At 44.2% G+C, this 14,798-nt stretch overlaps 1 protein-coding gene across 1 annotated transcript in view; it reads left to right on the forward strand.

Moving 5' to 3' along the window:
* Nucleotides 1-9,355: 9,355 nt before the first annotated feature.
* The window catches only part of LOC110502025 (SH3 and multiple ankyrin repeat domains protein 3-like), a 296,396-nt gene continuing 290,953 nt past the window's right edge, over nucleotides 9,356-14,798 (forward strand). The window contains exon 1 of the mRNA XM_036955942.1: nucleotides 9,356-9,739. Within this exon, the coding sequence (XP_036811837.1) occupies nucleotides 9,461-9,739 (279 nt within the window). The 5' untranslated portion in view covers nucleotides 9,356-9,460. The remainder of the gene's footprint in view (nucleotides 9,740-14,798) is intronic.

The raw sequence follows: 14,798 nt of genomic DNA on the forward strand, positions 1-14,798 counted from the left end.
TTCAGGTTGATGAGCTGTGTTGCTTTTACACCAAACATAACGTTTTGCATTGTTGCCAAAAAGTTAAATTTTGATTTCATCTGACCAGAGCACCTTCTTCCACATGTTTGGTGTGTCTCCCAGGTGGCTTGTGGCAAACTTTAAACAACACTTTTTATGGATATCTTTAAGAAATGGCTTTCTTCTTGCCACTCTTCCATAAAGGCCAGATTTGTGCAATATACGACTGATTGTTGTCCTATGGACAGAGTCTCCCACCTCAGCTGTAGATCTCTGCAGTTCATCCAGAGTGATCATGGGCCTCTTGGCTGCATCTCTGATCAGTCTTCTCCTTGTATGAGCTGAAAGTTTAGAGGGACGGCCAGGTCTTGGTAGATTTGCAGTGGTCTGATACTCCTTCCATTTCAATATTATCGCTTGCACAGTGCTCCTTGGGATGTTTAAAGCTTGGGAAATCTTTTTGTATCCAAATCCGGCCTTAAACTTCTTCACAACAGTATCTCGGACCTGCCTGGTGTGTTCCTTGTTCTTCATGATGCTCTCTGCGCTTTTAACGGACCTCTGAGACTATCACAGTGCAGGTGCATTTATACGGAGACTTGATTACACACAGGTGGATTGTATTTATCATCATTAGTCATTTAGGTCAACATTGGATCATTCAGAGATCCTCGCTGAACTTCTGGAGAGAGTTTGCTGCACTGAAAGTAAAGGGGCTGAATAATTTTGCACGCCCAATTTTTCAGTTTTTGATTTGTTAAAAAAGTTTGAAATATCCAATAAATGTCGTTCCACTTCATGATTATGTCCCACTTGTTGTTGATTCTTCACAAAAATACAGTTTTATATCTTTATGTTTGAAGCCTGAAATGTGGCAAAAGGTCGCAAAGTTCAAGGGGGCCGAATACTTTCGCAAGGCACTGTATACAGTGGGGAGAACAAATATTTGATACACTGCCGATTTTGCAGGTTTTTCTACTTACAAAGTATGTGGAGGTCTGTAATTTTTATCATAGGTACAGTTCAACTGTGAGAGACGGAATCTAAAACAAAAATCCAGAAAATCAATTGTATGATTTGTAAGTAAGTAATTTGCATTTTATTGCATGACATAAGTATTAGATACATCAGAAAAGCAGAACTTAATATTTGGTACAGAAACCTTTGTTTGCAATTACAGAGATCATACGTTTCCTGTAGTCCTTGACCAGATCCTTCAGGTTTCGGGGCTGTCGCTGGGCAATACGGACTTTCAGCCCCCTCCAAAGATTTTCTATTGGGTTCAGGTCTGGAGACTGGCTAGGCCACTCCAGGTCCTTGAGATGCTTCTTATGGAGCCACTCCTTAGTTGCCCTGGCTGTGTGTTTCGGGTCGTTGTCATGCTGGAAGACCCAGCCAAGACCCGTCTTCAATGCTCTTACTGAGGGAAGGAGGTTGTTGGCCAAGATCTCACGATACATGGCCCCATCTATCCTCCCCTCAATACGGTGCTGTCATCCTGTCCCCTTTGCAGAAAAGCATCCCCAAAGAATGATGTTTCCACCTCCATGCTTCACGGTTGGGATGGTGTTCTTGGGGTTGTACTCATCCTTCTTCTTCCTCCAAACACGGCGAGTGGAGTTTAGACCAAAAAGCTCTATTTTTGTCTCATTAGACCACATGACCTTCTCCCATTCCCCCTCTGGATCATCCAGATGGTCATTGGCAAACTTCAGATGGGCGCTGGCTTGAGCAGGGGGACCTTACGTGCGCTGCAGGATTTTAATCCATGACGGCGTAGTGTGTTACTAATGGATTTCTTTGAGACTGTGGTCCCAGCTCTCTTCAGGTCATTAACCTGGTCCTGCCGTGTAGTTCTGGGCTGATCCCTCACCTTCCTCGTGATCATTGATGCCCCACAAGGTGAGATCTTGCATGGAACCCCAGACCGAGGGTGATTGACTGTCATCTTGAACTTCCATTTTCTAATAATTGCGCCAACAGTTGTTGCCTTCTCACCAAGCTGCTTGCCTATTGTCTTGTAGCCCATCCCAGCCTTGTGCAGGTTTACAATTTTATCCCTGATGTCCTTACACAGCTCCCTGGTCTTGGCCATTGTGGAGAGGTTGGAGTCTGTTTGATTGAGTGTCTGGACAGGTGTCAGGTAACGACACCTGTCCAGGTACAGTTAATACAGGTAATGAGTGGAGAACAGGAGGGCTTCTTAAAGAAAAACTAACAGGTCTGTGAGAGCCGGAATTCTTACTGGTTGGTAGGTGATCAAATACTTATGTCATGCAATAAAATGCCAATTAATTTCTGGATTTTTGTTTTAGATTCTGTCTCTCACAGTTGAAGTGTACCTATGATAAAAATTACAGACCTCTACATGCTTTGTAAGTAGGGAAACCTGCAAAATCGGCAGTGTATCAAATACTTGTTCTCCCCACTGTATATATGTGTGTGTGTCTTGTAGCCCTGCAGAGGCATGGCTGATCTGGTGCTCTTTTCTCCCAGAGCTTTAATTGCTGCACTTGGCAGACAGTCACGACACCTGGTGATGGGGGGAGTTTAAAGGGAGAGAGAGGTTGGTGAGAAGGGAGGCAGAAAGAGAGAGTGTGTGTACATGTGTGTATATGTGCGCATGCATGTGTGGGCGTGTACGTTAGCAGATCATTAGCTAAGACTCTGTTTGGTAGCATGATGACCCGAGAAGCAGTAGCCCAGAGAACCAAAGCAGGGCTTAACTAACATGTCAACAGACACACACACACACAAATGCTGACCTTCCCAAAAAACACACACAACCGTCTCTCCCACAGGCTAAGCATCACACACGTGTTCATTGGCCCATGGAGCCCTCAGACAGATCATAGGATGGATCAGAGATCATCTCTGACATCATTGCACACTGATGCTATAGATGTGAGCCATCTTAGCCAAAGTGTGGAGGTACTGATACTGATAGACGCCAGCTAATAGGCAGGAGTCAGAGATGCATGCTGACACATATCTGCAGTATAACGTAATGTAATGTCTGACCCAGATCTGCTTTTCCCACTGACGGTAGAGGAGATCAATAGTCATGAAGGCTGTGTGTGGATGAGTAAAGCTGAACTGTGTTAGCCTGGCTCTTATTTCCCACGTTGATGAAAGTGGGTCAATACACTGCTCGTCTACACACACACACACACACACACACACACACACACACACACACACACACACACACACACGCATGCATGCATACATACTGTACATACATACATACATACATATACACATACATACATACATACATACATACATACATACATACATACATACATACATACACACAGACACAGACGTTGTGTCTCTCTTATGCACATTAATACCTATTGTTTAACAGAATACCCTTCTTTCCTATCTTATTTTTTTTAGTCCACTCTCTCAAACGTACCTCTCTCTTCCTCTCTCATTGCTCTGCTGTGTTGTGCTCAGTGATCCAGCTCTGAGGGCTTGAAGGCCAGTGTTGGAGTAAACACAGTGAAATATTAATGAGTGTTCACAGAACACCAGGCCACAGCTCCAACAATGTAATAGAAGCAGGAAATGAACAGCTGTACGATACAGATACATTAACCTCCCAGATTCACATTATACCCTGCAATCCTGCAGCGAAACACACAATCAAATCAAATCAAATGGTATTAGTCACATGCGCTGAATGCTTACAGTGAAATGCTTACTTACGAGCCTCTAACCAACAATGCAGTTTCAAAAAAATATGGATAAGAATAAGAGATATAAGTAACAAGTAATTAAAGAGCAGCAGTAAATAACAATAGCGAGACTATATACAGGGGGGTACCGGTACAGAGTCAATGTGCAGGGGACACCAGTTAGTTGAGGTAGTATGTACAAGTAGGTAGAGTTATTAAAGTTACTATGCAGAGAGTAGCAGCGGTGTAAAGAGAGGGTGTGTGTCTATGTGTGTATATAGTCCAGTTCTAAACTATGTATATTTGAACTCAGTTGGCACTTTGTTTAGGTGGGCAGAGTTTGTGGTGTAAAGACCATGAAATTAACCTGAATCAGGGCTGCTCCCCCTTTACATCACACACACATGCAAGCATACATAAATTTCCACACAATGACATCTGAGTTCTTACCCTTACCCTCACTCACTCACTCACTCACTCACTCACTCACTCACTCACTCTCTCTCTCTCTCACTCTCTCTCACTCTCTCTCTCTCACTCACTCACTCACTCACTCACTCATTCAGACAGGAAATACACAATCTGTATCCTCCATGGATCAGCTGCTTCTTGGTTGAGAGCTTATTGAAGCAAGACTAAGTTTTGTTAGTGATCTCGAGGAAGTCTTCAACATAAGAGTTAATAAAATATTTACTAAATAAACTTAAGTTGATTAAAAAGTAATGAGGCTATATACAGGGTCAATGTGTGGGGGTACAGGTTAGTCGAGGCACATTTTACATGTAGGTAGTGGTAAAGTGACTATGTATAGATAATAAACAGCAAGTAGCAGCAGAGTAAAACAAATGAGGCGGGGGTCAATTCAAATAGTCTGGTTAGCCATTTGATGATGAGCTGTTCAGCAGTCTTATGGCTTGGAGGGTAGAAGCTGTTCAGCAGTCTTATGGCTTGGAGGGTAGAAGCTGTTCAGCAGTCTTATGGCTTGGAGGGTAGAAGCTGTTCAGGGTGCTGTTGTTTCCAGACTTGGTGCATTGGTACAACTTGCCATGAGGTAGCAAAGAGAACAATCTATGACTTGATGGCTGGAGTCCCGAATGGTGTAGAGGTCATGGATGGCAGGGAGCTCAGCCCCAGTGATGTACTTGGCCATGCGGTTGGATGCCAAGCAGTTGCCATACCAAGCAGTGATGCAGCCAGTCAAGATGCTCTTAATGCAGCTGATCCCAATTGTAGCCAGTGGTATTAAGGGACCTTGCTGGGCTGTGCTTTAGTACTATGGACACTTATCCTGTCAATATGAAGTATTGTGCAAGTGGAGGGATGGAGGGTAAGCGAGATGGAGAGATGCGGTGTGAAGCGGGGTCTAAATTGGCTGGCTTTGTGGAAAGCCCTCCTGGGAGAGCCATTGATTATTAATAGGCAGCAGGCTGCATCAAAGACACTGGTACACTGAATATACAGTAGATACAGTTACAGATACTGCTACAGCGTGGTAGTACGAGTGGCCAATGGCACGGTCTAAGAGACCACGGAGACAGCATTTTTCCTGCAATTCTATTGGGTCATTTCATGTAATTTCAGCATTCCATGTCACCCATCATCTGAGGTTATTCTGAAATGTTTTCTGTAGTTAGAAACAGATATGAGTAGCATTCCTGAAACATTATTTAGTTAAAATATAATGTGATGTCTGAGAAATTACACTAATTGATTATACCCAAATTGGCCATTTTAATTTATAGGTTTCATCTAATCTTTCATATACTGTATATAGTACCTAACATTTGGACCATACATCTGATTTGGACCATACATCTTCCTAACAATGAGTAAGACATGAGGAATTTAATAAAACGATCAATATAACCCCCCCCCCCCCCCACCATATAACCCCCCCCCCCCCCCCCCCCCCCCCCCCCCCCCCCCACCATTCCAATCTCCCCCCAACAGCCAGTATACAGTATTATGTCTGACAAGAAGTATGGAGTCGCTGCTTGGGAAATTGCTTCCCTGTGAAACTGGTGATGGTTTCTTCCCCTATTCAGAGAAATTTGCCATTTCATTTGCTTGCATTCACAGCCTATTGGAGCAGATGGATATGGAGGACATGCTGTGTCTTTATTACCACTTGACACACTAGATGGTTAAGAATGAGAATATAAATAAGAATGTTGCCTGTGGTGTACAATAAATCACCTTATCATAGTGCTAGGGATGAACTAAGGATTTATCCATATATACCGCTCAGTAAAATGTCACGGTGTAGCCCAGTAGATACAGCATATTATCACAGGACTAGTGACGTAGCAGAGATCAGACAGTATGTGTGAACCATATAGTACTTATCACAATATCGTTTGACTATAAATAGCCCAATGTCTGTTCAGATTATACTGGTGCTGTGCTCTTACACAGTTAATCTCATTATGGACATCTTCAGATAGCACTGTATGGTGATCAGCCTGCAGTAAATCTATTAGCCTATTGGCCTATTAGCCTGGGGACAAGCTAACTGTGGTCCAGTGTGTTAATGTAACGCTAGGTGACTGACCAGTCTGTGTGTCTGACTGGCCGTAACATCTGTTGTAGAGCAGCGGAGAGCAGAGTGAATCAGGCTTTGAGTAGAGGTGTAAACACATTCACTACAGTCAGTGCACAGGCTAAATGACTGCAGGGCTGTGAAAACAGTCCATCCCTGTCCCAATGTTCTCTTTTACCCTTCTTTCTGTCTCTCCTTCTTTATCTATATTTTCCCGTCCTCACGCTGTCCTCCTCTTTCACCCCCATCTTCCCTCCCTCCTCTTTAAAATCTCTCCATGCGAGGCAGCGATAACGTCAGACTATATAGCTGTGTTAGGGCTGTGTTGGGATTGTGTTGGGGCTGTGTTAAATTATCTTAATTTGATTACACTGATGTTGCAGGACATTACACAGCAGGAAATGCAAACTATTCAAGGTTTAAAAAGGCTTCTAAAGTTCGTAATTTACACTTGAACATTTCAAACTGGATTTACCCTAACAAAAAATGTATCAACCCCTACAAAAATATCAGTTAATTATAATCCACACAATAATTCACATGCCCTGTTTCTGTAGGATTATTTTACTGCTGTGAGAAGGTTAAATTAAGATCCTACGTTTGTATATAGGTAAGTGTGTGTGTGTGTGTGTGTGCGTGTGTGTGTGTGTGTGTGTGTGTGTGTGTGTGTGTGTGTGTGTGTGTGTGTGCGTGCGTGCGTGCGTGCGTGCGTGTACAAGAGTGTCAGTGTAAGTGTGTGAGCGAGTGTGTGGATAGAGACCTGTGAGTGTGCATGGAATCAGTGCAGATGGAGTCAATGCAGATGGAGTCAGTGCAGAGCGTCCATGGGTGAGGATGTGCAGCCATTGGTTAGCTGTTCAACAGTCTTATTGCTCGGAGATAGAAGCTGTCTTCAGGTCCGAGACCTGAAGCTCCAGTGCCGCCTGCGGTTGCCCCTTCAGTGAGACATCTTCATGGCGCAGCCAGGACCACAGAGCAGCAGCAGGACTTTCTTTAAACCTCTTCTCTTTGAGAAGCTCTTAAGGATAGTTATGGGAAATAATGAGCTGGTGTTTCATTTAATATTAACTTCTCAGGAAATATATATTGAGTGATTTCCACAGACTCCTGTACAGGGTTCACAACAGGGTTCACATCCAGCAGCAGTTTACTGCAGAGGGGAACCATAGTGAGCTGAAGATGGAGAAAAATAATTTGATCAGCTAATACCACTAGCCTTCCAAAACACACACAGATAGGAGAGAGCTAATGCTAGATGTGGATGCTGAATGTATCAGTGGTTAGAACAGGACCACTGTAGGGCCAGAGAGGTGTTGATGTGAAAACAAGTGGCATCAAGGATCCATGTCCTCATCAGACAATATGTGAAGTGGCCTTCCAGGTTCGAGCAGTCGTCAGTGTCTGAGGTGAGAAGGGGAAGAATGTTGATGAATGAGATTATATTGTCCTCCATGGAGGAAATTCATTTCCACATGCTCATACATAGACATAGAAGCCACCAACACTCATAACATTTACAATGCCAAACCAAACTTCCCTACACCCATGACAGCAGATAAAACAGACAGAAGACTAAAACAGAACATTAAAAGTGGAATATCATCCATTAGCTGTTGAGGGTGTTTATGGCTGTGGGGATGAAGCTCCTGCTGAACCTGACAGCGAAGGCACCAGTACCTGCAGCCATTTACACTTTTATTTTCTTATTTTTTTACCTTCCTTTAACTAGGCAAGTCAGTTTATAAGTACACATTCTTATTTTCAATGATAGCCTAGGAACAGTGGGTTAACTGCTTTCTTTAGGGGCAGAACGACAGATTTTTACCTTGTCAGCTCAGCTCAGGGATTCGATCTCACAACCTTTCAGTTACTAGCCCAACGTTCTAACCACTAAGCTACCTGCCGCTACCTCACACACACAGCCATCAGTCTCTCTCCTCGTCCTTACCTGGGCTCGAACCAGGGACCCTCTGCACACATCAACAACAGCCACCCTCAAAGCATCGTTACCCATCTCGCCACAAAAGCTTTGGTCCTTGCAGAGCAAGGGGAACCACTACTTCAAGGTCTCAGAGCTAGTGACGTCACCGATTGAACCGCTATTAGCGAGCACCACCGCTAACTAGCTAGTTCTTTCACATCGGTTACATATACAGCATATAGACACATACTGTTCATGCGTTTACACAAGAAGCAAATAAGCACGTACCCACACATTCACATCCAGAGGTGTGTCAGAAAATGACTGGTCCTATACCACAGCGGATACAGTATGATAATGTTAGCTGGGCTGAGCTGGGCCAGACAAGAGCAGAGCGTTCCAACAGAGAGAGGCAGAGCAGAGGGAGGCGTGAAGGTTAATGCCTACAGGGTACTGCCATCGATCTGACCCTCAGTGCCCCGGTGACTAACATCACTTCAGTAACTCAGTTCCATTTTGGTTTTGGTTCCCCCCACTCCCTCCCTCCAATGTGATAGACATGGGGAAACTCTTGTGATTGTCTTTCTCTTATGTGATTCTATCCTAACTTTGTGACACTCCATTGGCTGCTGGCATTGAAAACCTGTGTTTATGGGTTTGACAAATGGTTATAGTATGACCGCAAAATGAGAAGAGGTTAGAGAATTAATCCTGTGTTGATAAGTGAATTGGTCATCACTGCTTTGGCGCTTCACTTTCAACTGTAATTCAGTATTTGTCACCTCAGAAACTCCTCTCTCTCTCTATATATATATATATATTTTTTTTCTCACTCTCTTGTTGGGTCTAAAGGTGACTGAAGGATCTTTTCAAAAATACACCTTTGTACTAATAAGAATTGTTTGTTGCGTTGCTTTTAATCTCAATCTGCTTCTTCTCTAATTAATTTATATCAAAGTATGTATGCCTGTTGGAGATTGTAGGATGTTTCTCTCCTACTAAGTATCTATTCCTTTCTGCACTCATGTCTTCAACTCCTCTCAGTTTGTCACACGTCCCCTTGTTACTTACTGTATCTAAATATTTTTTTAAAAATGATTCCCTTTCTTCCCTCCCCTTCGTCCTCTTATCCTCTGTTGTCCTCCCCCCTTCTCCTCCCCATTCCCCCTTCCTCTCTCTCTCTCTCTCTCTCTCTTTCTCTCCCAGGCGAGTGATGTGCGGTGCGAGTGGTATGTGTGTTTAGCGAGAGCGTGAGCCAACGAGTGAGAGCAGTGTGTGTGGAGTGAGCGAGTGCAGAGCGAGCCACTCACACGGAGCATGCCTCTGCGTCCTGCAGCCGGCAAACATGAGCCACCCAGCTCTCCACAGCAGGACCAGCACACACACTCACACCCCTACACACACACCAACGGCAGCCAGGGGGGCAGCTCTGACAGCGGCAGCTCACGGGAAGAGGACAGCAGCATTCCCGTTTCTGTCAGTGTTTTCTCTTTCCGTCCCGCTCGGGAGCGGAGCCCCAGTGCAGGAGGAGGCATGGCGCAGGACAAGGGCAACACGTTGGTGATCCGCATCGGAATACCGGACCTGGCACAGACGGTGAGTTACAGCCTCACTTTCATACTGTTGGACAGTTACTGTTACTGAGGGAGAGAGCTACTGGTGCCTCTCTCCCTCTATACCATTCTGTTGCATCTATATTCTCCTATCCTCTCTCGCTGTTCCCTATACTCTCTCTGCAGCCTTTTCTCTTTGTGTTCCTCAGTCTTTCTCTCTTTCTCACTCTCGCCTATTCTATTTGCTCATCGGATTGTTTCCTTCCTCTCTTTCTCTCCCTGTCTTCTTCTCACTGTCTCTTTCTCTCCCTCTCTATTCTATCTCTCTTTTTCTCTCGCTAATAAATCTCTACCTCTTCATTAGGTCAGCTGCAGCTGACTTTGACAACTGGGCTCTTGACAACTGGGAGAGGGGGAGGGAGGAGTAAACCGATGGATGGAAAAGGGAGGGAGAGAGGACGGGAAAGGTATAAGGAGACAAGTAAAGGTGTAGAGAAGACATGTGTGTGGCATTGTTCATTCAGAGAGCAGGGAGTTTTCTCTGAGTTTTCTCTGAGCTCAAGCTTATATATTCTGTGTGTGTTGTATGTGCACGTCATTTGTGTATGTGCATGCATAAGTGATGTGGAGGTGTTTCCCCTGGGGCTTGGGGGTGGGGATGTCTCCTGGGATGAAGGTTCACTGTTTCAGGCTTTGACTGATATCCTAGGCCCTGTTCCCCTGTGCTCTGGCTCTCTACCTGCCAGCTGCCTGCTTGCTACCTGCTGTTGGTTGTTGTCTGGCTAAATGACTGCAGAACCCCTGCTCAGATCCCTTCAAGCATTTCTCACACCTCACTATGCATGGATCCCTTCTCTGAGCTACTGTATGTGTCTGTGTGTGATCATAAATGTGTGCCTGTGTATGTGTCCCTGTGTGTGCCTGTGTGTGTGGCAGATGTTGGCAGTAGGTTGCAGAAGGGGACAGGGGACAGAGCAGATGTCCAGATGCTAATAAGGCTGTGTGTGTTTCAGCCCCCTCTCTTCTCTTTCTCTCCTCTCTCTCCTTTCACCAGCCAGATGGACTTAGAGCACAGGGCCTGAGTGACAGACTGACAGTTACTAATGAGAGAGAGAGATGGGAAGAGGACACTCAGGACAGGGAATTCCCTTATCGTCATCTCCCTCTCTCCACTGCAGGGCTGTTTGGGGCCGTAGAGGTTGGAGAAGGTTGTACTAAGTTGATTTATGGTTAATGGAATCTATTAGCCTTCACCCACACACATGCTATTGAAATCAAACTGCACTGGAATGGTAGAAAATATAATTTATGTGTTTGTGAAAAGTCTATAGAGAGCCATGTAAAAGGCATCCCAGCCAGGTTTGATTGTTGTACTTGAAATGGTACACCTATGGCATGTTGTGGCAGGTCATGTGTAATAGCATTCTTAATGGAGGGAACTCTATGTAACTACAGTATATACTGTGTACAATGCTGTAATCCCAATGGTATTACAACTAAAGTATACTGTTGTATGAGCCTGAGGCCAGAGTGGCTGTTACAATAATCATCATGCTTTATTGCTTCATCTAAACCATTAGGAGGTTTAGGAAATGTCTGACCAGAGGGTCAAGCTGAATCAGTACTTCACCAAAGGGAACAAAGCCTAGTAGGGGAAGTAGAATTATGGAAATGTTGTTCCCTGCTTGTCCCTCCCACACGCTCACACATTCACTATGAGGTCTGGTTTCAAACAACGAAAGAAAAAGAAAGTTAAAGCAGAATTGAATCCGTAGTCAGCGGGAAGGAAAGGAGTCATGTTATTTACATCAAAGCCCCTGCAGATGATCGTAGATGAGTCATATGACTTATTAAAGTGTGTGATATGAATTCACTGAGGAAGGAATTCACTCAGATGTCTTTCTAAGAATGAATAATAGAGTAATGTGAATGTAATAGAGTCCCACAGTTGTCTGGTCAGGGACAGCTAGCTCTGTAGCAGAATCCACTGGTCAGGGACAGCTAGCTCTGTAGCAGAATCCACTGGTCAGGGACAGCTAGCTCTGTAGCAGAATCCACTGGTCAGGGACAGCTAGCTCTGTAGCAGAATCCACTGGTCAGAGACAGCTAGCTCTGTAGCAGAATCCACTGGTCAGGGACAGCTAGCTCTGTAGCAGAATCCACTGGTCAGGGACAGCTAGCTCTGTAGCAGAATCCACTGGTCAGGGACAGCTAGCTCTGTAGCAGAATCCACTGGTCAGGGACAGCTAGCTCTGTAGCAGAATCCACTGGTCAGGGACAGCTAGCTCTGTAGCAGAATCCACTGAGAAAGAGGGTAAGGATGCTAAAGTGATACATAGCCCATGTTTCTGTTTACATGTTTCTGTTTACACATTCACTTTTCATTACCGTGGTACAATACAACGTTACAGTACTGTGGTGTTGCTACTGTCCTGGTTTTGTTTCTACTGCTGGTCAATCTGTTGTAGAAGACACATGAGAGACTGGTTGATTATGTGATCATTATTATGGTTGTGGTATTAAGTCTTGTCATTTGGGCCATTGGCTACCCCTGAATATGTTGATCATATAATGTAAACTCCCTTTTTATAACTCCAGCCATCTTGTCCCAATATGTTGTCTTGTTGGCATATTATCTTGCTGTAGGTGTTGGACTAAGAGATGCGAAGTTCCGGGTTCGATTCCCATTTGCATCCGCTCCCAAATTCACCGCAATATTATCTGTTTAGATCCTGGGGATATTTTGCACTGAGTGTAAAATGTAGCGTTGGCATCAGTGCTGTAGGGTTTTCCTAGCTGTTGCCTGCCTAGCTGAAGAGATCTAGCCTATTGAAGCTCAGACACTGCATGCCTTATGGTCAGCTGGACTGGGGGGAAGATAATAAAGATGGGAAAAGAATGGAATGTGGAATGGAATGGAATAAATGGAACATGGAATAAGCAAACATACAAACATACTTGCCTGTGCTCTGTCTGTATCTCTCTCTATATATATATATCTCTCTCTCTGCCTCGTCCCTCGTTCCCTCCCCTTCTCTCTGATAATACTGTATTACTGATGATGATTAATGTAGCTAAACTACAAGGGCTCTAAACTGACTGCTGTAATGAACCATCATTAATTATCTCCCTCTGTTTTAACTCTATTATTCTCTATCTTTTTGACTCTCTTTCTCCCAGACTTTTTTCTGACTCTTTTTGTCCCTGTCTCTTTTCTTCACTTTTCTTTCCCTATCTATTCTATATCCCCCCCCCCCCCCCCCCCCCCCACCCACCCCCCCACCCACCTCTCTCTCTTCTACTTTCTACCACATCCCTTGTTTTTAAGCGTGCCTTGCTTGTTCTTCTGGCTCAAGTGTCTCACACACACACACACACACACACACACACACAGAAATCTCCTGGCAGTGCGTGTCTCCTCTTTAGTAAGCACCTCACATCCCCCTGTTGCTATTTTTAGTTTCTTTCACAGTAGCAGTGGCACGAGACAGAGTTTCCATCTCCCTCCCAACTCTCTCCTGCGGCCCTTCATCTCCCTCTCTCCCTATACCTCCCAACTCTCCCAACTCTCCCTCCCTCCATATCCCTCCCTCTCTCTCTCTCTCTCTCCATATACCTCCCCACTTCCCTCTCTCTCTCTCTCTCTCTCTCTCTCACACTGTCCCTCCATTTCCCACCCTACTCAATTGGCAATTAAACAAATTGATAAAACTACATCTTGTGGAACAATGCAGACTGTGAGGGGACTCACACACACACACACACACACACACACACACACACACACACACACACACACACACACACACACACACACACACAAGCTAGGACACACTCTACACACAAGTAGACTGTGGTATTGTTATATGGTGATATTGTACATATTTTGTTGTGGATAAGTAGTGGTGTAGTACTGTTTTATTTTACATTTATTTAAAAAAAATGTGTGTGATGTGCCTTAATGTGTTTGGACCCCAGGAAGAGTAGCTGTTGCGTTGGCAGCAGCTAATGGGGATCCCTAATAAAACCAAAAATACAAATTGTTGTACAGATAGGGAGGGATGACCCAGCATAGCACAGCTCCCCTTACTTCTTCCTTCTATCCCCCCCTTCCCTCTGTTTTTCCCTACCCGTCCCTCCCTCCATCTCCCTACCTGCTTCCCCATCTTCCAACAGCTGCCTTCATGCAAAGAATGAGAAATAGCACGAGAGTATTAAATAGTGAGAGAGCAGTGGTGGTCAGTGCCGTTTAAGATGAGGGAGGACTATATATTTTTGATTTCTATTACAGCATATTGGATGACTGTCATTCATATTTCATTCACCCAGTTCAATGTAATAGTGATAGGTTTAGGCTACTACATGATACTCAAATTGTCCTATACCCATCATGAGGTTGCTACAACCTAGCCTATGAATGAAAGTTTACAATGTAGGTGCAGACAGGTCGAGAGACAAATTTGAGGTGACATAAAGTGACAAAAGGACAGCCAGTGACACATTCAATACCGACTTGCACACTCTTGCTTGCATCTAGATGATATAGGGTTTAATCATTAGTCCAACAGTTGCAAATTAGAATTTTTATTGGACAAATTCAGATATGTTTATCCTAATTTTGTTCCGTTTGCTTCCGTTTAAGACATTTCTTTCAACAGAATCGGCAGAAAGAATACACCCCTGATCACGTGTAAACACAGTTCACTTTCATTGCAGCCATGTTGTATTCCTTTTCACATCTATGCACTCTCCTCCTCTCACATTTTCCCTTCGCATGTGGACTTCAACGTACAATACATCAGCTGTATGTGACCAGGTGAAAAAAACTTTCCAAGCTCTGACGCACACACTTATCCCACCAGACATGCCACCAGGGGTCTTTTCACAGTCCCCAAATCCAGAACAAATTCAAGAAAGCGTACAGTATTGTATAGAGCAGAAAAATTAACAGCAAAAATTAACAGCTCAAATTAACACCAAACCTGGTTTAAAAAAACAGATAAAGCAACACTTCACGGTACAGCCTCTTTCCCCTATTTGACCTAGATAGTTTGTGTGTATGTATTGAGATGTAGGCTACGTGTGCCTTTTTTAATTGATGT

The sequence above is a fragment of the Oncorhynchus mykiss genome, chromosome 2, assembly GCF_013265735.2.
Source record: "Oncorhynchus mykiss isolate Arlee chromosome 2, USDA_OmykA_1.1, whole genome shotgun sequence".
In the NCBI taxonomy this organism is placed as follows: Eukaryota; Metazoa; Chordata; class Actinopteri; order Salmoniformes; family Salmonidae; genus Oncorhynchus; species Oncorhynchus mykiss.